General features: G+C 37.8%; 1 protein-coding gene across 2 annotated transcripts in view; it reads right to left on the bottom strand.

The window, feature by feature from the left end:
* Nucleotides 1-8,908: 8,908 nt before the first annotated feature.
* Nucleotides 8,909-24,486, bottom strand: part of myom2b (myomesin 2b) — a 39,571-nt gene continuing 23,993 nt past the window's right edge. The window contains exons 28-38 of one of the 2 annotated variants that reach the window (XM_038306697.1): nt 23,815-23,902; nt 23,429-23,467; nt 22,515-22,620; nt 21,573-21,639; nt 19,561-19,657; nt 19,044-19,080; nt 17,336-17,358; nt 17,183-17,238; nt 13,663-13,752; nt 9,704-9,829; nt 8,909-9,432 (exon numbers count right to left, since the gene is read on the bottom strand). In XM_038306697.1, the coding sequence (XP_038162625.1) occupies nt 9,214-9,432; nt 9,704-9,829; nt 13,663-13,752; nt 17,183-17,238; nt 17,336-17,358; nt 19,044-19,080; nt 19,561-19,657; nt 21,573-21,639; nt 22,515-22,620; nt 23,429-23,467; nt 23,815-23,902 (948 nt within the window). In that variant the 3' untranslated portion in view covers nt 8,909-9,213. The remainder of the gene's footprint in view (nt 9,433-9,703; nt 9,830-13,662; nt 13,753-17,182; nt 17,239-17,335; nt 17,359-19,043; nt 19,081-19,560; nt 19,658-21,572; nt 21,640-22,514; nt 22,621-23,428; nt 23,468-23,814; nt 23,903-24,486) is intronic. The other variant, XM_038306696.1, reaches the window with a different exon arrangement.

The following is a 24,486-nucleotide window of genomic DNA, read 5'->3' as shown; positions in this document are numbered from 1 at the left end:
TGCAACGATGGGCGGTAGGCATAGACCTGCTTTAATGCACCTGTCGTGATGAGTTGCAGGTGCAAAGTGCCTGCCGTGATGCAGACTTGATATGACGTGCTGTGGGCGCAATGCTGCAGAGATGATGATAGAGATTATGCGCTAAGTAATGTCTGCGAAGGTGTTCGATGGTAATGCACTGCATGGCGATGATGATACTAAAAAGCAGAGATCGGTAGAAGACAATGAGCCCCATTATCAGCAACCGAAGGACAGACGCAGCAGTCACATGATTTGTTTTCCTAAGGCCCCCTGATATGCAAGACATATAGATAAAAGACTAAAGCTAAAGCAAAACTAATGAAAACAAAACTCAAATGAGAAACGTCGAGAAAAGAAATAGAACTAAACCAGCCATCAAAAACTAACAATTATTCAAGTTATCAAGATGAGATAGGAAGTGATGTGAAGACTTAGGTCATATTTTACATGATGGACCAATAGCCAAAGCGAAAGCCTAAATGCTTTATCGACCATCTGAAGATTCTACCTCCTCTATTGCAAAAAGAATGTTGGGGAATTGTGTTTGATGTGTTTGAACAGGTACAGTAACACATTTATGCAAGTCTAATAATGAATATGGCTTCCAGTAACTTAAAACAAATATCTCTTTTAACAGATAATGCGCGAAAATTTATCAACAAATGTTTGCTTGATTGACTAGGCAAAGATGGTTTAATGCATTTACAGTATACCATGGCATTATTACTCAATAACCTTGCAGTATTAGGTTCAAACAATTTATAACTGAAGTTCACTGACACGTCAGTTTGCAAAAAGCAATATTTAAACAACTTCCCTTTGCTTTATAATAAACTACATTAACCTTTGTTTCTAAATTTAACAAAAGAAAATCTAAATTTGAGTTAACTTGCAATTCAAGCCAGAGGGTGAACTTTTGATTTCTAGTTCAACTACAATGTTTTACAATGTGGGATACAAAGTACAGGTGCTGGTCATAAAATTAGAATATCATGAAAAAGTAGATTGATTTCAGTAATTCCATTTAAAAAGTGAAACTTGTATATTATATTCATACATTACATACAAACTCATATATTTCAGATGTTTATTTTGTTTAATTTTGATGATTACAAATGACAACAAATGAAAATCTCAAATTCATCATATCAGAAAATTAGAATATTGTGAAAAGGTTCAAAATTGATGGCCCCTGGTGCCACACTCTAATCAGCTAATTAACTCAAACCACCTGCAAAAGCCTTTAAATGGTCTTTCAGTCTAGTTCTATAGGCTACACAATCATGGGGAAGACTGCTGACTTGACAGTTGTCCAAAAGACGACCATCGACACCTTGCACAAGGAGGGCAAGACACAAAAGGTCATCGCTAAAGAGGCTGGCTGTTCACAGAGCTCAGTGTCCAAGCACATTAATAGAGAGGCGAAGGGAAGGAAAAGATGTGGTCGAAAAAAGTGTACAAGCAAGAGAGATAACCGCACCCTGGAGAGGATTGTGAAACAAAACCCATTCAAAAATGTGGGGGAGATTCACAAAGAGTGGACTGCAGCTGGAGTGAGTGCTTCAAGAACCACCACACACAGACGTATGAAAGACATGGGTTTCTGCTGTCGCATTCCTTGTGTCAAGCCACTCTTGAACCACAGACAGCGTCAGAAGCGTCTTGCCTGGGCTAAAGAGAAACAGGACTGGACTGCTGGTGAGGGGTCCAAAGTCATGTTCTCTGATGAAAGTAAATTTTGCATTTCCTTTGGAAATCAAGGTCCCAGAGTCTGGAGGAAAAGAAGAGAGGCACTTCATCCACGTTGCTTGAAGTCCAGTGTAAAGTTACCACAGTCAGTGATGGTTTGGGGTGCCATGTCATCTGCTGGTGTTGGTCCATTGTGTTTTCTGAGGTCCAGGGTCAACGCAGCCACATACCATGAAGTTTTAGAGCACTTCATGCTTCCTGCAGCTGACCAACTTTTTGGAGATGCAGATTTCATTTTCCAACAGGACTTGGCACCTGCACACAGTGCCAAAGCTACCAGTACCTGGTTGAAGGACCATGGTATCCCTGTTCTTAATTGGCCAGCAAACTCTCCTGACCTTAACCCCATAGAAAATCTATGGGGTATTGTGAAGAAGAAGATGCAATACACCAGACCCAACAATTCAGAAGAGCTAAAAGCCACTATTAGAGCAACCTGGGCTATCATAACACCTGAGCAGTGCCACAGACTGATCGACTCCATGCCACGCCGCATTGCTGCAGTAATACAGGCCAAAGGAGGCCCAACTAAATACTGAGTGCTGTACATGCTCATACTTTTCATGTTCATACTTTTCAGTTGGCCAACATTTCTATAAATCCTTTGTTTTTATTGGTCTTCAGTAATATTCTAATTTTCTGATATGATGAATTTGAGATTTTCATTTGTTGTCATTTGTAATCATCAAAATTAAACAAAATAAACATCTGAAATATATGAGTTTGTATGTAATGTATGAATATAATATACAAGTTTCACTTTTTAAATGGAATTACTGAAATCAATCTACTTTTTCATGATATTCTAATTTTATGACCAGCACCTGTAGGTTGTGTCAGCCCTAACCCCTATGTGATCACTACTTTTCGTTTTCCATTGGTCACGTGACTCCGCCTCCCCGCAGAGTGGCTGCGCCATCTTTGTTATTTGTCACTGCTGTTGCTCCCCAACAGTGGTCCTCTATGACAACAAATCCCATAATACATTGCGAGAAGAGCATTACATTGCAAGGTGCATTGTAGGAAATTTTGAGTCCACTACTTTTTCATCCACTAGACATTTGGACATTTATTTGAAATGGTGTAACCACTATATATGGCCCTTTATATTGATTAGAAAGGACATTGGGACACAGCCATAATCCGCTGATAATTCACCCATGCCACTGATTCTGTTAGAGAAGAAAGAGCTGAAGCAAGGAATGGGCCAAAACATGCGAGTCTTGGAAAGATAAGTCTAACCCCTGGAAAGGAGAGATGAGACTGATGACAGCTGTTGGGTACTGCACAGATCAACAGGTGTTGCAGAAGATGGAACAGCAGGTGCAGGAGGGACCGAAAGTGAGCTTGAGAGAAGGCCTGTGTGTATGGTGTTGTGGCAATGTGGCCTCCAAACAAAATCCAAAAAAACATGCAACACACAAAATTGAAAACAAGCAAACAAGTTCAAAAATAAAGAAAATCCAAAATTAGAAAACATGCAACAACTTAACAAAAGGTGTTCCCAATCAACTAAGCAGCGTGCCGACTAGGACGCTGATTTAAAAAAGGGCAGCTGCTTGGTTGGAGGGACAGACACCGGACATGGGAAGGTTTGGTTGGGGAAGGCCGATCTTGGAGGGAGCCGGACGGAGCGAGTGAGAGGGAAGCAGCGGGAGAGCCTTGGGGACTGACGGCAGGAGGCCCGCCGGAGCGAGGTGGAGAGACGCGCACCGGAGAGAGAGACGCGCACCGGAGAGACGCGCACCGGAGAGAGAGACGCGCACCGGAGAGGGAGACGCGCGCCGGAGAGGAGCGCGCCGGAGAGAGAGACGCGCACCGGAGAGACGCGCACTCGACAGAGAGACGCGCACCGGAGAGGAGCGCGCCGGAGAGACGCGCACCGGAGCGAGCGAGGTGCAGGGACGCGCACCGGAGCAAGGTGCAAGGACGCACGCCGGAGAGACGCTCACCGGAGCGGGGTGCAGAGAGGCCCGTCATGGAGCGAGGCGCAGAGGCACGCTGGCGAGAGGCGCGTGTTGGAGGAGACCTCGCAGGCCAGCTACGCTGGAGAGGCCCACACGCGCAGCGTGCCGAAACGAGGACCCAGCGCTGGGGATGGACGGTGCCCTCCATTATACCCGCCAAGTGCGCGTCTTTTAACAGACTTCCCCATTGACTCTGCTGCTCTCCACCATCTGGATTTTTATCTTTCTTTTTAATCTTTTCTCTTTTATCTATCTTTTTTTTATCTTTTTCCTTTTAACGTATTTTATTGAACACTTTTAGCGAGCTCGTCTTTTTACGTAAATTATTGAACTTTTAATCTATTAAACTTTTTAAGGCCCTGCTCACAATCGCCGCAGTCTGTTTGGTTTTTATGTTTTTTTTAAAGATGATCGCACCTCTCGGGTGCCACAGAATCTGGCCTTTTTGTTAAGTTGTTGCATGTTTTCTAATTTAGACTTAGACTTAGAGACTTAGACTTCTTTATTTGTCATTTTGTATGCACAGGGTGCATACAGAACGAAATTGCGTTACATACAGCTTATGAACGTTGCATTGATATTTCACAATGCAACGCATTTTGGATTTTCTTTATTTTTGAACTTGTTTGCTTGTTTTCAATTTTGTGTGTTGCATGTTTTTTTGGATTTTGTTTGGAGGCCACATTGCCACAGTGTTAAATTGCTGACAAAAATCAGACAAGCATATTAAGCAATCACGATAGTGCAATTATTAAGCACAACGGCACATGAGCTACGGGGCTGGTCCGGGAACCCCAGCGGACGGGGGCAGAGAGCCAGCAGGGGACGGAGCGACCACACTTGACCCGGTGACGGTATGCTTCCCCCTACCTGCCTTGCAGCGCAGGCGGGGGGAAGCATACCGTCACTGGGTCGCACACTGTCACTGAGTCGGGTGACACAAATATAAATGCCCATGTTATTAACCAGCTTTAGACTGTTGGGAGACACTGACTGCACCATTCATTGTCTCTTAACCTGCGGAGCTTTCAGCTAAATGATAATAAATCTGTGATATTGGAACATTTTGCATTATAAAAATACAGAAAGATCTGATTTATTATGAAACTGGTTCATACCAGAAACCAGTTTATGGAGAATATGTTTTTTTTATGTAAAAGTTAAGATGAGAATGCTCCATTTAATGATCGAATTAAAACAAATCAACATTAACTTAAAATGTCAAAAGGTAGTGGACTTTTTATCAGATGTTATTGGCCAATCATATATCGACGGATATGTAGCGGAAACATTGAAATAAGAAATAAGAAACATATTTCTTATTTCAACCGTTGTGTGTATTAGCTGCAACATATGAATCAAAATGCTATGACCGAAAAAAATTGATTGACAGATTTAGTGAAAGCTTACCAGAAGATTATGAATATATTAAATAACTAGAACTGGAAGTTATAGTTAATTAATAGGTAATTCAAATCAAGGGTAAAACTAGTTATTTATTATCAGTTAAATGATTATAACTGTAATTTTCTTACTGACCAGGGTTTTAGCCCCTTACTTAAAAGGTTGGACTCCATAATCCGGCTGTTGAAAATCCAGTTGTCTTTCACCAATTTAGTAATTTAGACTATGGCTATCAGCAATGTTATTAACCACCAACCAAATAAATGTGTCTCTGTTTAGTTGGCTGCTACTGAAAGAAGAGTGAATCCAGCTGGAGTGATAACTGTGTAACATTAACACAAAATACCATGGGTTATAATACAATGGTACCTTTATTAGCTACAATCACACAAAATTATATCTAATAACTAAGCAAAATTCTAAAAACTACAGAAAATAAGCAAAATCAAAGAAACAATAGGGGAAGAAGGGTTTAAGAGTCTGCAGATTCTGATGTTCGAATTTATGGCTTAATGCATTTGAAAGTGTCCTTTATCATAGCAGCAGATAAAATAATAAACCCTGTAGTGTAGATGTTAATTGCAGTCAAAACAGTGAAGTTTCATTCAATTTATGGTAAAAAATGTTCTTATTGAGCATCAGATGGAAAGGAGAGGGAAGGGTGAAACTACTTTTATGGTTCAGTGGAGTGAAGTCCTTCAGCTCGGTCTGGATTTCTGCAGAACAGTATTCAGTCCAGTCCATTCATCCAACAGCAATTCAAAGAGATTTGGATCAATGCGATGCAACAATAAGAGGCGAGTTGCAGGGGGTTAATTTTATAACCCACGATAGCACAGGATGTCTCCTGTTTTAGCTGCAGTGGTTAGCTCGTAGCCGCAGCCTGTAGCAGCTCCTCTGTGCTGCTCTGTCTCAGGCGGTCAGGCAGTCATGGTCTGGTGGCATCTAACGGCTCCTTGGGCGAACAGCGATCGTGGGCCCCTTTGTTCGCCAGTTAGCAGAGCTAGATTAGCTCTTCTCTGTCTGTTAGTCCATTGGGGATGCAATAATGGATCTGTATTCCTTGTACAGTATCTTATTAGAAACTGATATTGAATCAAAGAGTTGTCTTAGCTAATTATATTGCCATGACTGTCTCCTAATTTAGAGATTGTTGTGATATTTTTCCATACTGGCTCATAAATGGACTTTTTACGGTTTGTAATAGTTGTTGTTCAATATTATGCATGTGTTTGGGGGAAAGTTATGAATATGGTAGAGTTTCCATGCAGAAAGTGACTCAGGTTGTGTTTATACATGATGTAGATGAACACATCACTGAAGTGTACAGGTTATTCCTAACCACCATCTACTGGGCTGGGATGTAATTTTACAACAAGTGGTGTCCCATTTCTTAGGGAGAAAATATTCAGTTGCACTTCCCTCAGTGAGTGTACTTCACTGTGGAGGGGACACACTGGAGTATTCTCAGAACCAAGTGAGAGAAATGGGACTGGGTCTTAGTGCTTTCATATTGATGAAGACAATCAGGTGCTATGACTGTTTTTGGGCTAGGTGGCTGTTTACAACTTTGTGCTCTGCTCCAATCTATTAATTAGTGTGAGCAGATGCACCCTCCTCTCACTTAATCAACCTCACAGCTTTCAACATACCTATTTATACTGGCCTCTTTTTGCCAATATTTGCCAAATTGTCTTCTCCTTGCCTGTATGAGGATTACTCCAATGCCACTGAGCACCACCAGCCGTCATTTCTTCCTATGCTTGCCCTCTCCTCACTGTTTTTGTTCCAGTGTCAAAGTGAACCACCTACATTCCTGAGTGGCAGTGATTCTGTGACTGGCCTTCAATCATCAGACTTTCATCAGCTTATGATTTTAGTCTATTTCTGGACTGTTTCTGCCTAACCAGTTTGTTCAACCTGCCTCCAATCTACCCAAAGCCTGCTTCCAGCCTGTCAGCCCCCATTCTAACTGTTAAAAGCTTGTTCCCAGCTGATTCTGCCTTCAACTGCCTCCTCAAGCCTGCGACCAGTCCTTCTGTTTGCAATCCTGATCATTTTACAAACCTTCAATAAACCTTTCAAACATACACTGTGTCCGGCTGAATATCGGCTTCTATTAGGTTTTCTCATCACATTTTTGTGAATTAGATTTTGAATTTCAAGCAGTTTCTCTCCATAAAATCAAGTATAAACAAATATTTGATAACAAGCTTTTCCTCTTGGTGGATACCATAATGTGTGTTTGACATCTGTATATAATCCATTTCCTTTGATCATATTTCTTCCATTATCATGTGCAGTAAAAGTTCTAGACGTACTCCGTGGATTTCCCATCCGTTCAGCATAACCTCAATAGATTGCTTGTATGCCTCATACTATGAGATCAAAAGCACTGCTTTGCATGCAGCGGAGCTTGAATGTGATCAATAAAGAAATTTTCCAGTGTGCGGTGAGGCTGAGAGTGACATCACTCAAATCTCTGAGCTCCGAATGTCTGTTGTAAAGCCAGTCGGAGCCATCAGATCACATACACAGCAGGTGATGGGAATATTTCTATCTCCAGCTGAGAATAGTGTTGTGATCTTGTGGACTGTGTGGTTTTGAAAGAAAAGGATTAACCCTGGTTGTTATATGAAAAAAAAGCAAAAAACAAATTTCCCAAAATCTGTGAAGTCTTGGTCATCAATGATGAAACATTAAGCTATCTGTTGTGGAATCCTTTTTATGCAAATGGGCCATTAGGGTCTGTAGAGAAAAAACATTTAGTTTTTCTATCGTAGATTGAAGCTGAAATTTTAGAAAATTAACTGTAATTAGTTTACAAAATGAGTTGATTTAAAACTTTGATGTAGCAAAGGTCTTCATGCTGATGTCATTCCACCTTAATTAACAATATGTTTTCCTCTTTTTTTCTGGCATTTCAACTTTTTTCAATATTTCCACTTTTTATCCTTTTTTATAAAGATCCTAAAACTTCCAGTGTTACTGTTGAGTTTCTTTTTGAAAATTTTGTTAATATTTATGTTTTTTCCAGTACTTGCTCTCAGAGTTGGCAAGGTAGAATCTTATTCCATCATATAACTCTGCTGTTACATTGAGAAATCTCAACAGTCTAAGATTTAATGCTGAAACTGAACTACTTTCATATTTATGGCTAATCTAATTGGATGGTTCATCACAAGATAGTGCATCACATATTGTAGCATTTATGCAGAAACTATAAAAAGTAGCTTGGTTTACATTGTGAATCAGATGTCAAATGTACTGTTAAAGATAAAAAATTTTCAAAGATTTTGTCACTAGGCTGATATTTCACAGTAAATCAAAAGCAAACAACTGATCATTGATTAGACTTGTGTGTAATTTTATTTTCTTTTTACCTAATATAATGCTATATATATAACTATGTATGCTATATAGTTACATATATATACATTACATATATATATATATATATATATATATATATATATATATATATATATATATATATATATATATATATATATATATATATATATATATATATATATATATATATATATATATAAAAGAGACAAATAAGAGGATTTAAGTAAGGTAAAAGCTTTCTGAATGTCATCACTGAAACAAATAGGATATGATCCAGCTAAGATCTGAGACAGATTCTGAATAGTTTTTTGCATGATTCCTTTACTAATGTATTTGATTCAACAAAGTTCAGGGGTGTTCTTCCTCTTTGTTGGCGAAGCGAACAATTTATAGAAGAAATAAAGAAACAATTCATCTTGAACTTGCAGCTTTATTTCATTTCAATTATTCTGTTTCAAAATCTGACTTTTCCAGATATGAACAATTTCTTTATCCCTCTTTATTAATTTATACATATTTTAGTTTTTTTTTTTATAGAATTAATTTTCAAAGAGACTATTACACCCTGTCACAATCACAAGACTTGTTTTACTTCATGGTAAATGTTTTGGCTCCATTTCTTATCAGATAGAGAAGACCAATGAAAGCTTCTAGGTTTATATGTGCAGTGGTGCATAATTATGCTTCCTCCTCATTCATGGGCTTCAAGGGCTTCTTTTTACTTCCTCCTAGATGGAGTAGGACTCTTCATCCCTCTACCTGGTGCTGCTTTTGGAGCAGCAGGGCTTGCAGCAGGGGGGGCAGGACTAGTTGCAGAGGGGGTAGTCTGGGTCTTGGGCTGAGGGATCTCAATGGGAAGTTTAGGAGGGATGATCGTTTTAGGGGTCAGAGCCGGTTTTGCTTCAGGGATTTTCTCCCCAGCACGATACACACTGACCTGAAGAGAAAAGCGGAAAAGCTAAGACCAACTGGAAAACATTTAAATCAATGTATTTTTCAAACAGAAAACAGATTTTTAGTACTATATACAGTACTTTCAAGCACTATGTCATAAAAGCAATAACTTTGAGGCTTTAGAGTCCTAATCAAAAATATACAGCTATATTTTTATGCATATCACTTTCAGGCAAAAAATGGCCACAGATGGTCAGAGAGATCTTACGGCTTTGAATAAATCCAGTCGTTTGTTGTGGAAAGCAGACACTCACCACTATATCCACGGATTCCCCTCCATATTTGTTCTGGACAATCATCGTATATCTGCCAGAATCCTCCATGGAAACACCTTTGATCGTCAGACTAGCAAACTTACCCTGGTCTATAGAGACCACATACTGAAAAAAAAGAGCAGAAAGAGAAATCAAAGGATTAAAAAGGGAGATGGGTAGCACATGAATTTAGGCATGATTTAACACTCAGAAGAGCTCATATTTCATCATTTACTTCGAGCCATGAGAGTGATGTGTTTTAAAAGGTACGTTCTCTGTGCAAAGCCTGGGAATTTCTACTGTAGATGTGCTAAATAGGTACATAGACTGTTAGATTTTTGTTTCTTTTTTTTATTTGTTGTCCAACATCTACTCTTCCTAACTTTTCTTCTTATTTTGCTCTTGGGATTAGAATAAAAATGTCAACCATTTAATACACCTATATTTGTTTTGTTTTTTGTAAATTTTTATACTCTTTTCAACGTCTAAGCTAACAAGTTACATGAAAAGCTTGCCTTTGGGTTCGAAAAACATATCACAAAGGATCTCAGTTCTTGTTATAGTCAGATTATTAGCAGGGGCAAGAATGAAAAAAAGAGGAAAAAATTCCTCCTGGACTACGGATTCTCAAACTTAAATCTTCAAAGCTGTCAGCAGCCGCAGGATGCTGTTCAAAGACGGTGTACCTTCTCAGGACAGACTGTATAGACTAAGACTGCTTGGCAAGCATGGCTATAAGTTGTGGTAGATAGATTTCTCATTAATATGAAAATCTTTTTCGAAATTGTTAAGTGACTCAGTAAGATTGAAAATTTTCATTGTTTTCATGTAGAAATTAATGACAGATTAAATTATTCTGATAGTTTCATTAGATCATGTTAAACTCATCTGAATACCTAAAATGAAAGTCTGTCTTCCACTGCTGAATTTAATTATTTTTCTTATTTTCCTGTAGTAAACCAGACATAAGACTTAAACAATTTAAATAAAATGATTTCCATGTATCTGTAATAATAATAATATATTTTTTATGTTGGTGATGATTGAATATGTCTTTATTCATAGTGGTAGAAATTAATTGACAAGCCCTAAGCTGCCTTGGTGAGCTGCTTGTCATTTTTAAAGTTTAATCTCAAGGGGTCCCTTTGCTAAATGAAGTATCGATAGGAAGCATCAAGCTTTCTCTTCTTAGCTCCTTCCTTACTGCCAGCACTATTTGGACATTTCTTATCATGGTAACTGTCAGTTTGGCTTAAGAGTCCAAACTCATTCTCTGTATTCAGATTAAGCCAGTTACTGTTATGCAGGGTGTGACTCTTAAGGTTCCCAGAGTCTTTGAGCAGACTCTGTACATACTGTGAGCAGTTAAGAGTCGGTGCGCAGGTTTCGTTGTTGAGTGTAACTTTTCCAACATTTCTCATCGCAAATTCCTTCATTTCCACACTCCTTCATCATTGGACAGGTTTGACCATCAGACTGTTTAACTGTTGATCTCTGAACTTTAAATTGGACTTTACATCAATCTTGCAACAATATTCTGCACCACCAACGTGGCTGAGACACTTTTATAATCCTTCTAAATAGGACACAACTCAGTATCTACTGCATTTAGCACCATATTTATTTTTCACCGTACTGAACCTTTCAATATTAATTACCTTTTGGACCATTAACTTTTAAACTGGTTTCTTTTCTCCTATACTGTTTACATGTGGATCACAGCTGCACTTTATAGTGGTAATGTTAATTTCACTGTTGTAAGCTGTAAGCAAAGAAATTTTGTTTTGTATACACTCGGTGTATACAAAATGACAATAAAATTTTTCCAAGACTAAGTCCTTGTACGAACACATTTGAAATGTAGGCTCAAACTGAATAGAGCAAGCTAGCTTCTATCCTACCACCTCTTTCCGCCTATCCTCACACTTTTGTAATGCAATATCATAACGACCCTTCTAAGCTACAGCTCGCGACATGAAATGACGACTCTGATGTCTGTACCGGTTCAGAGCAGACCCTTAGCTCAGGTATAAAACCAAGAAGACCAAGGATTTTGGTCTCTTCTGCAGCCCTGTCATAGAGGCAGAGAGTGGCTGAGATGCTGCAGGTTCATGTGACTGCTTTGAGCAGTGTGTCGCTGGAAGCTATCATCTGGGGATCCTTGTCCACTTCGTGTCAGATTTAAAACAGCTCAGTATGAATACTCATTCCTGGCAAGAAGTGCTTTCCATCAAGTCTAGTGAGACACCGCATATGCAGTTGTAAAGATTAATCTTTTAGCCCATGTCCACTGGAGTATCTGAGGGCCTTAGAAGCCCCCGTAGCTTCCCTATAAATGTTAAAAAGCATGAAAAATTCATAAATTAGAATCAAGCTTTCAAAACATATAAATGATTTTGAAACACTTTGATATCAAACACCTTTGCTTCTTAGTCTTACTTAAAGGGAGGACAGTAAATTCTGATTAAATAATGCATTTCCTTCCCTTTGAGAATTTTCTTTGTTTAAAAAGAACACCTTTTTCAAAGGAACCTGCCAAATGATCCTCAAGGGAGGTTATTTCGATGGGCTTAAACAAAATACCTGAAGGAGGGAGAAAACTACAAGACCAGGAGCTGTTGTTTGAAATGACTAAATTACTTCCTGTGTTTAAACACACTGTTGACAGACTCAGAGTTTGACACTAAGGAAAGTACTCTGGACAAAATGTTTTGACAGAGCTGAATAGAAATGCCTGACCACTAAAAATTTGCTGGTCAGAACTTGATAAAACTTTTTCCGTCACAAGTTATTATTTAGTGCTGTGTTGAATTATTTGGAGATAGTTTGTAAGGCTTCAAAGCTGCTGTTTGCAGCTGCTCGACTTACTCTTCTTTACTAGATGCATTTCAAAGGTAAATATGTCCTGAATTGGTTCAATCAGTGCCTTATTTCTTTACACTGTGTTATATAGTTGGTCTGGTAAGCATTGGGGTTTTCTATCCATTCATAAAGCAACTAACCCTAACCCTTGAATATGGACAGGTACTGAAGTATATATTTTTTTCTTCTTTCTGTTCTGTTTTTTTTCATGGGTGGGAAAAAAGAAAAATGCTTGCTTTTTGTGGTTTTTCTCATACTTTTGTTTGGAGAAAAAAAAAAAGAAAGTATAAAATCACAACACCAATTGCTTTATCATGACATGAACAAAATAGGTAAATATGCATTGATGATTTTTTATCTTTCATTTAAAACGTCCCTATTTAAGCTTTTGTCTTTTGTTTTCAGCCATGCAAATTGGACTGTAATGACATATATGATAAATTATAAGGAAAATCAGTAAAAATCTAGACATCTGACTTATGGTGAAGGGATGTGCATTTTATCTACACAACACAGCCAAAAAGCATTAAACATATCTATCATCCTTTTTTGATAAATGTATACAAAACATCAGGTGCATCCTTCTCTAGATTCATGTTCGAAGGATTAAGACAAAGCAGGTCTGAGTTTGAAATTCAGAGCATACGAATTACAATCATATATCAAGTTTTTCCATTTAAATTATTTTTACATGTTATACACCTTCCACAAACACATGCAGCTTTGTACCAAATTCAGATGTTTTGAGACAGTTATGCAGTACCTACTATGCTGCTGAACTCTGACTATAAGGGATTCTGAGCAAGAGCACACTGGTCTCTGCTCATTGCTGGAAAACATTTAACTGTAGTCAAATAAAGTATATTTCACCTTCTAATTATAGGGACATTTTTCATACCACCAGTAAAAGTGAAAGAAGCATCATGCAGCATTGTTTTTGTACATTGATTAGCCAAAACAAGGACCAAGGTGTTAGATAAATGCACAACCAGTGGTTGACTGCTTCCACAATTCTTTCATTAGGTTAATTAAGTCAAGCACATTACATGAAATATAATGGTTTGGTATTCTTGTTTGTCGAGCAGTAGATAATATACCTGGTCATCAGGTTCAACTTCTGTACCGTTCTTCAGCCAGGACACCTGAGGTTTGGGGTCTCCACAAACTGTACATGTCAAACTCAGGGTCTATGAAAGAAAAAGGGGTGATTTATTAGATGGAAATCCATATAGTTAACCAAGTGACCAGGGGCCACATTTATAAAACATTACATTGGATAAATACTAAAAGTTTATGCTTCCCAAAAATCTGAAAATAACATATGGGGAAAAACATTATAATTTATAAACCCATGTGCATACTCTCCAGCATGATTTCCTTTAGAATTTACAGTTGTGCCTTTACATTTGAGTAACAGCTTCACCTCATGTTCTGTCCTCCACACACCCACATTTAAACATAAACTGGCCATATAAAGGAATTTGTTAATGTGTAATTAAAGGACCCAGCTGACCAATGTTATCTCATGATTAACGATGGTAAGGAGATAAAAAAAAAAAAAAAAAACCTTCAACAAAGGAAGAAATGGGTTTGTTGATTAGTGAGGTGGAGAGGCGAAACAAAAAAGCGCTGTGATAACAAAAGGAACTTTAATGAACGGCAACATGAGTCTGATGTACAAACTGATCATGTTAACAATGCCATCCAAGACCCCAGGTTGAATCCCCTTAAGTGCTGACTGGGATATCTCAAACCTTTAGATGATTTCACACAAGTATTTTGCTCCCAAAAATACCTTCAGGCATTTGTTGACAGAGGGGTACATGAACATGAACCACTCACAACACTGCTTCTCACCCTCTAACAATACGGAGGCCATCATGGTACAAAATGGCTTCCACAACATCTGGTTCACCTTTTGTCAAAAGATGATGAGGTTTGTTTAGATAGGTGATTTTATAAATAGTATGTTATTAGTTTGTCTATCATATATTTTACAGTATATAGGCTTAAGATAGCGAATATACCTGTTATTTGTTCCACATTTTCCTGATGTTTTATTGAGCTGCTTAGCATAGTGATATAAACAAAATAAGTAACTGTAGTCCCTTAGTTTGATAGCTAGATTGTGTTGGCTGGAAGCATATACATTTCCCATGTACAAAGTCCAAGTCATGACTGTGGCATGAGGTTATTGGATGAGGGAGAGGAAAAGGGCAAGGAAGGAGGCAGAGAGGGCCACAGTGGACATGCAACCAGGGCCAGGCGAGGGAGAGGTTCTAGCAGGATGACCGGCAAGATTTGAAGCTTTCCAAAAGAGTCAGATTAGTTGTTTTAAATTTGTATTTCAGACTGGACAATATAGATTAAACTAAGCTACAGCTTTTTTATTCACAAAATTGAAATTGAAATAGAACTTGAAATATTTTACGTAAATATAACATCCAATAAAAGGGAATGAATGAGGAGTATATTGCGTCTCAGAATCTGCAGTATTTTTCCAGCTTCCTTTCCTCATCAATGTCACTTTCTGTGTTTTTCCTTAAACAAACTGTACTTCAAATGGACAGATTCTTTTTTGCTCTTAATTTTCCATCTGTTTTGTTGCAGCGTTTTCGTCATGTATATATTTAGAAGTAAAAAGACACACTTATATATGTTCAAATGAAGTGCAAAGTCCGGATAGAGTATAAACCTACTTGAGTACAGTAAATAAGTCTTTATACTTAGCTACTAGACATCTCCGATTGTCGATTATGATTCACACCTGTGGGCTAAAGAGCAGGGCGCTGGTAAGAGCAGGTCCCCAGGAACCCAATACTGCTTAACAGCTGTTATGGGCTCTATGCACAACTAGTCTAATTCCTGAACTTAAGACAGCGCTTTTGTTTTCTGTCTTTTTTTTTTATGGCTTAACTGATCAATCCTGTGCCTGACCTCAATGACCATGCCCATACACATCTGGATTAATCAGTTCATCCAGCAATGGAGGACAGGAAATAGAAGATCTGCCTTAAGCTCAGGATGAACTGGTGAAGTTGTTCATAGAGACCATTGTGAATGATAGTATCAAAAGAATTGTTTTTGCGAAGTAATTAACACCATTTGGCTAATCAGTTTATTATATCTTAATCTTTCCTAATTTCTTAATTACTTAATTTATAGATAATTATATTGTATCTTTAATACAGACCCCAAATGTGTTTGTGTGTTACCCCCATTAAATATATATAACATTTATGTAGACGTGTGATTTATAAATATATTTTAGGTCTTATATAATGACCATAGAGTGCTAGCTATCCTTATCTAACTGTGTCTCTCCAGAACTAAGCATCCATCTACCCTTCCCCTGTCATGATCTGGCCTGTTTGCTCTCCCTTAATTAGTCATTCCTTTCACCTGTCGTTTTCCCTCCCTGCCTCAATTATAATTTATTCCTCTCACCTGTTTCCTCTGGTTTATATTCAGTTCAGCCTGAGCATTAAGTGCCAGATCATTGCTTGTCTTTTTGTTAATCTGTCTGTTCACTTTGATTTGATGGTTCATGTCCTGGATCCTAGTTGCCAGTGGAAAGAGGGTTTTAGTGTTTGTCTCGTCTCCTGATCGTCCACTGTCAGTCTGACTCTGAACCCTCCTGGAAGCCTGTGGATGCCTGGAAGTCTGGATCCTGCCTCCTGTTTCTGTTCCTGCCTGATCTGGATCCTGCCTGTTCCTGCCTGTTTCTGTCTGTTCTGGATCCCTCACCAGGATCGGCTTCCAGCATCACCTCTGGGACTGCAGCACTGGGGACACTCGTGGTCTGGACTGTTAAACCAGGTAAGTGACCAACACAGATAATCTCCTGTCAGTTTATCATGGTCACTTACCTGTGTTTCTCCCCCAGAGCGTCTGAGATTGGGCGGTGCCCCGCCCCCCCGCCTGCAGTGTCCGCGAGCCACAGCTCCGCTTTTGTTTTGTTTTAATTTTAATAAACCTTTTGAACTTTCCTACTGACTGTCTCTCCTGAATACTGGGTCCACCTGTCCCAGTTCAGCACATGGATCCAAAAGCACTGTCCTAGGCATTTTAATCTACTCATAAGCCCATCATCATCATGAGCCGGAAAATCATGGCGATCCCTGAAAAACACATCGCCTCCTAACTTGCCATGGTCTTCAAGCAGTGCAAATGCATTGGCCATACAGCATTACACATGAGCAACTCACCAGTTTACAGCAATCAGTATGATTGTTGTCACAATTTTTTAATTAATCTGTGGCACTCTCTTGATCTTCAGGGAGAAGCAGATTATTAGTGAAACTTTTAATTATTGTGCAGCTTTACAGTAGATTTAAATTGGCTAATAGATTTTTTTTATTATCTTACAGATCCTTATGTATAGTAACAGCAGACTGATGCATTCGTAAATAACACTTTGGTTTTTAATATGTCTGCAAGGTATTCTTTTTAGCATTATTGGTAAGAATTACTGAGATGACTACATTTTCCCGTCAAATTAGTTTTTCTTTTTTGCGTGGAAAGTAAACGGAACGTAAAAAGGTTTCAGGTCAGATTTTGTTCATGCACAACCTGTATAAAGAAGCCCCCAGCATTTAAACAAATACAGACACTCACCTTCTTTTCCATAATCGTGACAACGTCAGGCAGACCTCCCACAACCTTACCACGGTCTGAAACAAACCATGATTAACTTGAAAAATCTTTTTCTGTTTGAAAATCCAAAACAATTGTTTTAAAAAGCAATAGCAATAAGAGGACTGAACTCACTCTTTTCAGCATATGCCTCAGCCCTGAAATACAAATAAAATGAATTGTTAAAAGAAAAGATATATGAGCCTTACTTACAAATCTTCAAATATAAAAAGAAAGCCTCAGTTACCACAAAAATATATACACCAAATGTCTTCATCTCTATTTCTGGCTCCTTTTTTGAGAGCAGCCACGATCATTTCTATTTCTGATTAACTTGCAGTGGTCAGATGGTTTGTCAGAAAGAACTCTGTGTGCGCTGCCAAATCCTATTACACTGTTTAGAGGATTTCTAAACCTTTCACTTGGAGAAAAAATAGATCTGTTTGGTATGGGGCTGTCGAAGCAGCATGGCAGTACCAGAGGTCCGCTACCAGACCAGATGGCAGGAGGAACTCTGTTCTCTTGGCATGTTGGTGCTCAATCAAAAGGGCAGCAGGGTGTTACTTGTTTCAATGTGTTCAAAAAATCTGTTCATAAATGTCTTTCTTTGAATGTTAATAAGACATGGGATGTAGATGGTCTCCCCTCTGCATGCAGGGGGGCGCTTGGTCTTTTTCTAAGTGAATGTCCAAACACCCTGGTGTACTGTTTGCTCTGACTAATTTACAAAAAGGAACACATGGGATCCCAGTTTTGTGACTGCTTTTTTTTTTTTTTTTTTTTTTTTTTTTACGGCTCATTTTATGGACAGTAGGTAGACAGGAAAGGGGGTATAAAAGAGGGGGAAAGACATGCAGGAAAGGAGCACAGGTCGGATTTGAACCCGGGTCGCCACGTCGAGGACTGAGGGCTCCATTCCTCTCGTGTGCGCCCACTCCTTCTTAGTATACAATCAGTTTTTATTTTAAACTACACTATCAGAAAGGGAGGTAACTGTTTATTGTTACAATGATTTTAATCCCTTTTATCATTATTATTATGACTACATCTCCTGAATCATTTCTTAGGGGAAGCTGTTCTAATGTGCTATAGCAACATTATTGTAATTTTTTTGTAATAGCTATATTTAAAGAACTGTCAAAGAAGAAGTGGATACCTGCTGTAAAATACCAGTGTAATAATAATTCTATAAGAGTCCTACAAAGTAAGCTACATATGCAAAAAGCTCATTTTGTTAAAGCATTTATATTACCTTTGCATTATAGGTCAACTCCCAAGTAAAATCCAGGAATAAAACTGAACCAGCAAATTTCTTGATCATATAATTCCTTGTACATAAATGTTTCTAAATGCTTCCTTTTGGATAACAGTTATGTTAATAAGAGTTAAACTCCATTTCTGTTTGGGTTTTTTTGTAATTGGATTTATTAGTATGAGAAACAATCTTTTAAGCCAAATTTGAATGGAAACTGTTACTAAAGTGACAACAGCGGCATACAATACACAGCTTCAGCAAAAGAAGCGCCACTCGATTTAATCCTGTCGTTTCCATGTAAATCATTGTGTCCTTGGGAAAGACACTTCACTTCTCTAGTCGTGGTGGTCAGAGGGACTGGTGGGGCATATATATGGCAGCCCTGCTTTGATCAGTGAGCCCGAGGGCAGCTGTGGCTGTAGCTTATCACTGTAGCTTATCACTATCAGTGTGTGAATGGGTGAGTTCATGGGTGAGACTTTGGAGTCTAATGACTTGAAAGGGTGCTTCATGAGTACAGGCCATTTACCATTTACATATTTCACATTAAAGCTTAGGCAAAGAACAGCTACCAGCGTGTTGTCTTACTTGAGCTTCTGGAACTCAGCATACGCCTTCTCATACACTGCAAAAGGCAAGAGCTGACAGTCAGTTCCACTATTCACCACAAAGATGTCTGCATGCGAACCAAAAAGGCAGTCTACATAAAATCAAGACACTTTTAGATTACTGCAATAAGCAAGGGATTAACCAGTACAAGAATAAGAAAAAAGTCCAGCATCTGTGATTATATGGTATTGTATGAACAGAGAAGTTCTGCAATAAACATATAGATCATGAATTCAGCCTGCTGCCGTTTTTGTGATGCAACTACAGAACAAAAATCTTTCAATTCTAGCAGTAGGTTTCAGGCCCTAAAACAGAGACCTGACACTTATGTTTGAATTCTTGTATTTGATTGAAGTAGTACCTGAACAAATGTTCAAAGATACAAACTGATGCCTCAAAAGGCATACATATAAACTAATTATAATAAATGTGCTCTTTTCATTATTCTGGTATCTGAAATGGTAAAAGTTAAAAGGAAGAGTAGAAAGTCACTGACCATCACCACTGAGGTCCATGGCTCGCTTATAGGAGTTTTCAGAGTTGGTGATCACGATGGAGTAGGCTCCTTTATCCTTCTCCGTAGGCTCAATTACCTGTGAATCAGCGATTCTGTTAAACAGTGTGATCTACAGTACAATCTCATCTGCACAGTTTTTACAAATTCTTACCCCTAAAGGGAAACTAATCCATTGACTTTAGTTTACTGAATAAAATAAGGAAACATGTACAGCATTGTTTTTTTATGTCAATAGCTTTCACATTTATTGTGTTTTGCAAAATTATTATTTTTAAATTTGTCAAGGTACAGCCAGTTTTCAGTGTGATTCTATATCCTGATGTGATAGACCAAAAATAACCAGTGCAAAAATTTGAAGAGGAAGGATGAAGATGTCATTTATTTGTTTCCTAAAAACAACAATATAAAAAGTGCTGCGTGCTCTAAATCAGCACAGTGCAAACCTATGTTTCTATAGAAATACAGGTTAAGAGCCTTTCAAGTCAGTATCATTTTCAGACATTTAGAGAATATTCTAAGTAATACTTCCTTACTAAAAAACTTAATCTCATGGAAGTAAAAAAAAAGCTCACATTTTTGGTTTTATTTGAGTAGAGCACATTCTGTTAGTATTTGTGATGTGCCCACTTACTCACATGCAAAACACAGACAGACAGAGACAACTATCAAAACGTTGTCAAAACAGGTAGGACTTGTGCATCAGCTGATGGGGTTCTTCCTCATTTTCATTCTTAACATTACACAGTAAATATGAAGTGGCTATTTGCAGCCGCTTTGGATGTTATCATTTACTTAAATGGACATTATTAGTGGTTAACAGTCACATAGAATGGGTTCAGATTATGCCTCCTACCTACTGTACTATTAGGCTCAGTAGGTTGTTATAACTAAATGAATCCTAATCCAAACTCTAAGGTAACTCCTTTTTTTCCACCGTAATCAATGAATCTATTGATATGTAAAGTAAAGCTTTACATATCAGTTTGAAAAATAGGTAAATTGTAAATAAACTAGATAAATATTATTGTATGTAAATAGTAAATGACTTACAGTTTTAGAGGCCACTGAAGCTAAGCTATCAATGCTAAGCTGCATATTATCGGGCTTAAAAAACCTACTAGAAGGTAGAGGCACAGTCAGAAGCCAACTTATGGGACTGGTGCTGTTTGACTGTGCAGTTGTTTTCTATAACGCGGATGTCACAATTATCCTCGCACTGATATGAGGTTCTGTAAATACCTGTTAAAGAAGTCTGTGTAATGCTGCTAAAGTGAGGACAGATAAAGTCGTGTATGTATGTGATGGATTGTGAGTTGAAACTATAGCGCTCATCAAGATAACTCAGAATATAAAAGTTACACAGCCTGATGACCCTCTCCTTAGAAATATTTAATGCTATATGAATTATTGCTGCTCATTCTTTGATTGGATTCTCGCCAAAAGGACTTTTTATTTTTAACGCCCAATGTCTCTAACGGTCCTAGTGACTGATTTTTCTTTTTGTCTTTGATGGCACAAAACTATGACAAAACTCTCCTTAGTATATCGGGAAATACAGTAGAACCATATGATTGGCTCTGAGGAGAGTGGAGACACCGGACACTTTATTGAAGAAAACCTGCTCCTGATCAGGTTAGATCTGGGGAGAATGTTACTAAGATAAAAGAAGACTAGGTTGACTCAACTCTCATTGTTTAGAAAATTTAGAGTTTTCACTAAACCTGCTTTGTGAAATGGACCTCTGCTTACTAATTTTACTTTTGTTCAGTAATTTTCTCAAGTGAAATTTTTGAGATCGTCAAATAAAAGCCACATCATATAAAATCTCAACAAAATGTTTTAAAGTTTGTCGTTATAAGACAAAAAAAAGCAAAATATTTCTAAGACAATGCAAGTTGAAAGTGAGGCTATTCTCTGCGATGTTGTAAAATTATCAAACTATGATCATCTTTAGAATTACAAGTTCAAAACAGACCTGGATGCCATCATACCTCCATTGTTGCCATAGCTGGTGTTCCTCCAATCACAGTTTTATCACTGTGGGTGAGTTTATGCTCACTGAGGAAAAGAATGGGGATGATGAATTAGTATGCATGTGTTTTCACATTTAACAATAGAATCATGCAATTTGAAATCAAAAATGAAAGCATTTTCTGATTGCACATTTTACATTTAATTACTCAAGAGGTAAAATTACTCAACAATTGTAAATAGTTAATTATTCCATTATTAAACTCTTAAATTTAAAAATGTATTTTCAAATCCTATTTCTAAATGGAGATCTTTAAAAACCAGAATTCATAAATCTGATTATAAATACCTTTCCTGATATCACATTTATAAAGATAATTCCTTTTTATTTTTTAAATTGTATTTTCAAATCCTTTTTTAAATTTTGATTTCTATTGGCCCTGCCCTAACATTTCTGTGACCCTTTTGTGACCCTTCCTTGAGCACATTGAAAACACAATTAAACCGATCACAGCTGCTCTTCTTCATAGTGTCATGATCCAACTGTGACTGTCTAACCAATGAGAAAGCTGTCTACATCCGATGAAGCGTCGATGTTAAGGCTATAATCATATAGATGAACACCCAGGAACTTATAGGTGTCTAGAAACAGGTGCAAGTTTTACTTATAAGAAAAGCCAGATCAATCTTTAGAACTAAAAAAGGAAATGTTTTAAAAGACAATCATATATTTATTCATAACTCAGTGATTTTTTTTTTGCATCATATCATAATGTGATACAATGAAACACTTGCTAATTGCCATAACAGGATTCTTTTGGGTTGCTGTTTCTTGCGATTCTTAAAAAGCTAAATGAAGACCTTTCTGGTCATCGTGTAAATGTATCCTGCTTCTTTCAAGCCAATATTCATACTTCTAAACAGCTTGTATTCTTAACGGACTTACAAATTAAATTTCTCACCTGTGATACCAGCTGATGTTCATCTCAGAGGTGTAATACTTCATGTGGCACTGGAGCTGAATGCCTGTTGCAGTGCACTTAACAACGAGTTCAGCAGCACTGGCACCTGAAGAAGGTAATAGTGCATATTTGTTGTAAAAATGATGCTTTACGATCAGCTGCTGAACAGCATTGCTTTTGAGAGCAATTTCCATTTATGTTTACTCTAGCAAAAGTTTTTGGTATTTTCTTCAAGAGTCCCTTTTACAGTATACTTTACCTTTGTCCAGCTCTGATTGTGATAGTGCACTAATGAGGAGAGGGGCCCATTTATGATAGTAGACACTGCTGTACTTAGTGAACCACTGCAACTATGAGAGGCTTTATTCACCTTTTTTAAAGCCATTACACACAAAAAGGCTCTTTCATAATCCACAACGTCTGTGTGCAACTTTGCCGGCTGCACATTACAAGTGGACAAGTGTGTCATCCGCCTGGTCACATCACCATGGTTTCCTATTATCACAGTAATGAACCCTCCTCTCCCCTGCAACCGTTGCTGTAACAGTTGTTGCAGAGCTGTCAAATGAATGTTGCTTAAAATAGGAGTATGATGCTCCTCTACAGTGTCACTGTGACAGTGTAGAGGAATTTTAAAGTGATTGCATCACACGTTGACATGATGGCCAAATGCCTTGTGCATGGCAACTTCTGCTACACGCTGATGAATGCAAATTTGTTTTGAGTAGAGTGTAGCATTTTAAATGCAGGCAAACTGTTAACCTGGTGATTAATCTGTCTAATGAGTTGTCACTGTAGTGTTAATTTTGCATGCTGAATAATCTAAGTGATGTTTACTTCTTTTTAATGCATGCTCATGAGATAACTAATTTAGGTGGCGTTCAGGTCTGAGGTAACGGGATTCAGATACCTACCAGCCAATTGGCTCAACTTGTTTATGGCCTCATCAAAAGCTAGAAGAGAAGTAGATGAACACAGAGTGAGGAAAAAATGGCATGGCAAAAAGAGACATTGCTGCCCTCTTGAGGATCATTAAAAACTTGGCTAAAAATGTCAGCCCTTTCTATAACTGTATATTAAAAATGATTACAGTGATAGGTATGTTATAGCCCTGATCTGTTTGCAATGTTACACAGATGTATGTACATTAAATATTGCCTCTCTTTAAGCAGTCTGTCTGGCTAATGCTTTCTGCAGGCCTCTTTATTACAATTATACACATTCTAAAAAAACTAAATCAGGGCACATATAGTAATTTACGCACAAATTAAGTATTAACGAGGCAAACAACACTTCATACTTTTTCCAGAGACGTCAATTTGGCTCATATCTTTGCCTCTGTCATCACTGATGGTGGCCTTGTACACTCCTGTTGTTTTCAGTGAAAACTGAAGGGGAAGAAAAAACATCAGTTAAGTTGGCAAAATCTGAACAAGCTGTAAGTAATTTATTACTAGGGAAGTAAAATTAATTCCATAAAAGGTTTTGCAATGATTTAATGTTTATGTACAGATCTTATTTTGGATTAAAAGAATTACACAAAGTTTTAAAATAAAAAATAGGATTTCTAGATAACCTTACATGTGGGAACATAACCAACATGCAAGCATAATGTGAGTTATTGTATGTCACAATCAGTACTTCATTTAAATCAGCTCATAAGAACTACAAATGGGCCATTGTTAGACATTGTATCCACCACATGTCTGCAATCCTTAAAGTCAGTCAGAAGTTATTAATTTACTAGTCATACATACTATACTTGATTATCTATTTAAGGCACAATATTTATCTGTATGTGTTTTTGTAATTTTTTTCTATGAGTCCCAGTCTTTAATAACATTTCATAGATTGTTTTTTCCCGTATACCCAACTTCCTTGTTAGTTCTTGGTGATTTTTTCTTGTGATTACCTAGTTTCTTTTTTCAGCTTCCAAACTCCCTTCATTCCCCAGATGTCTGTCATCTCATAA

The sequence above is a fragment of the Cyprinodon tularosa genome, unplaced genomic scaffold (genome assembly GCF_016077235.1).
Source record: "Cyprinodon tularosa strain WSP-4 unplaced genomic scaffold, ASM1607723v1 ctg59, whole genome shotgun sequence".
In the NCBI taxonomy this organism is placed as follows: Eukaryota; Metazoa; Chordata; class Actinopteri; order Cyprinodontiformes; family Cyprinodontidae; genus Cyprinodon; species Cyprinodon tularosa.
Note: the sequence above shows the minus strand (reverse complement) of the source record. Positions and strands in the feature narration are given on the sequence as shown.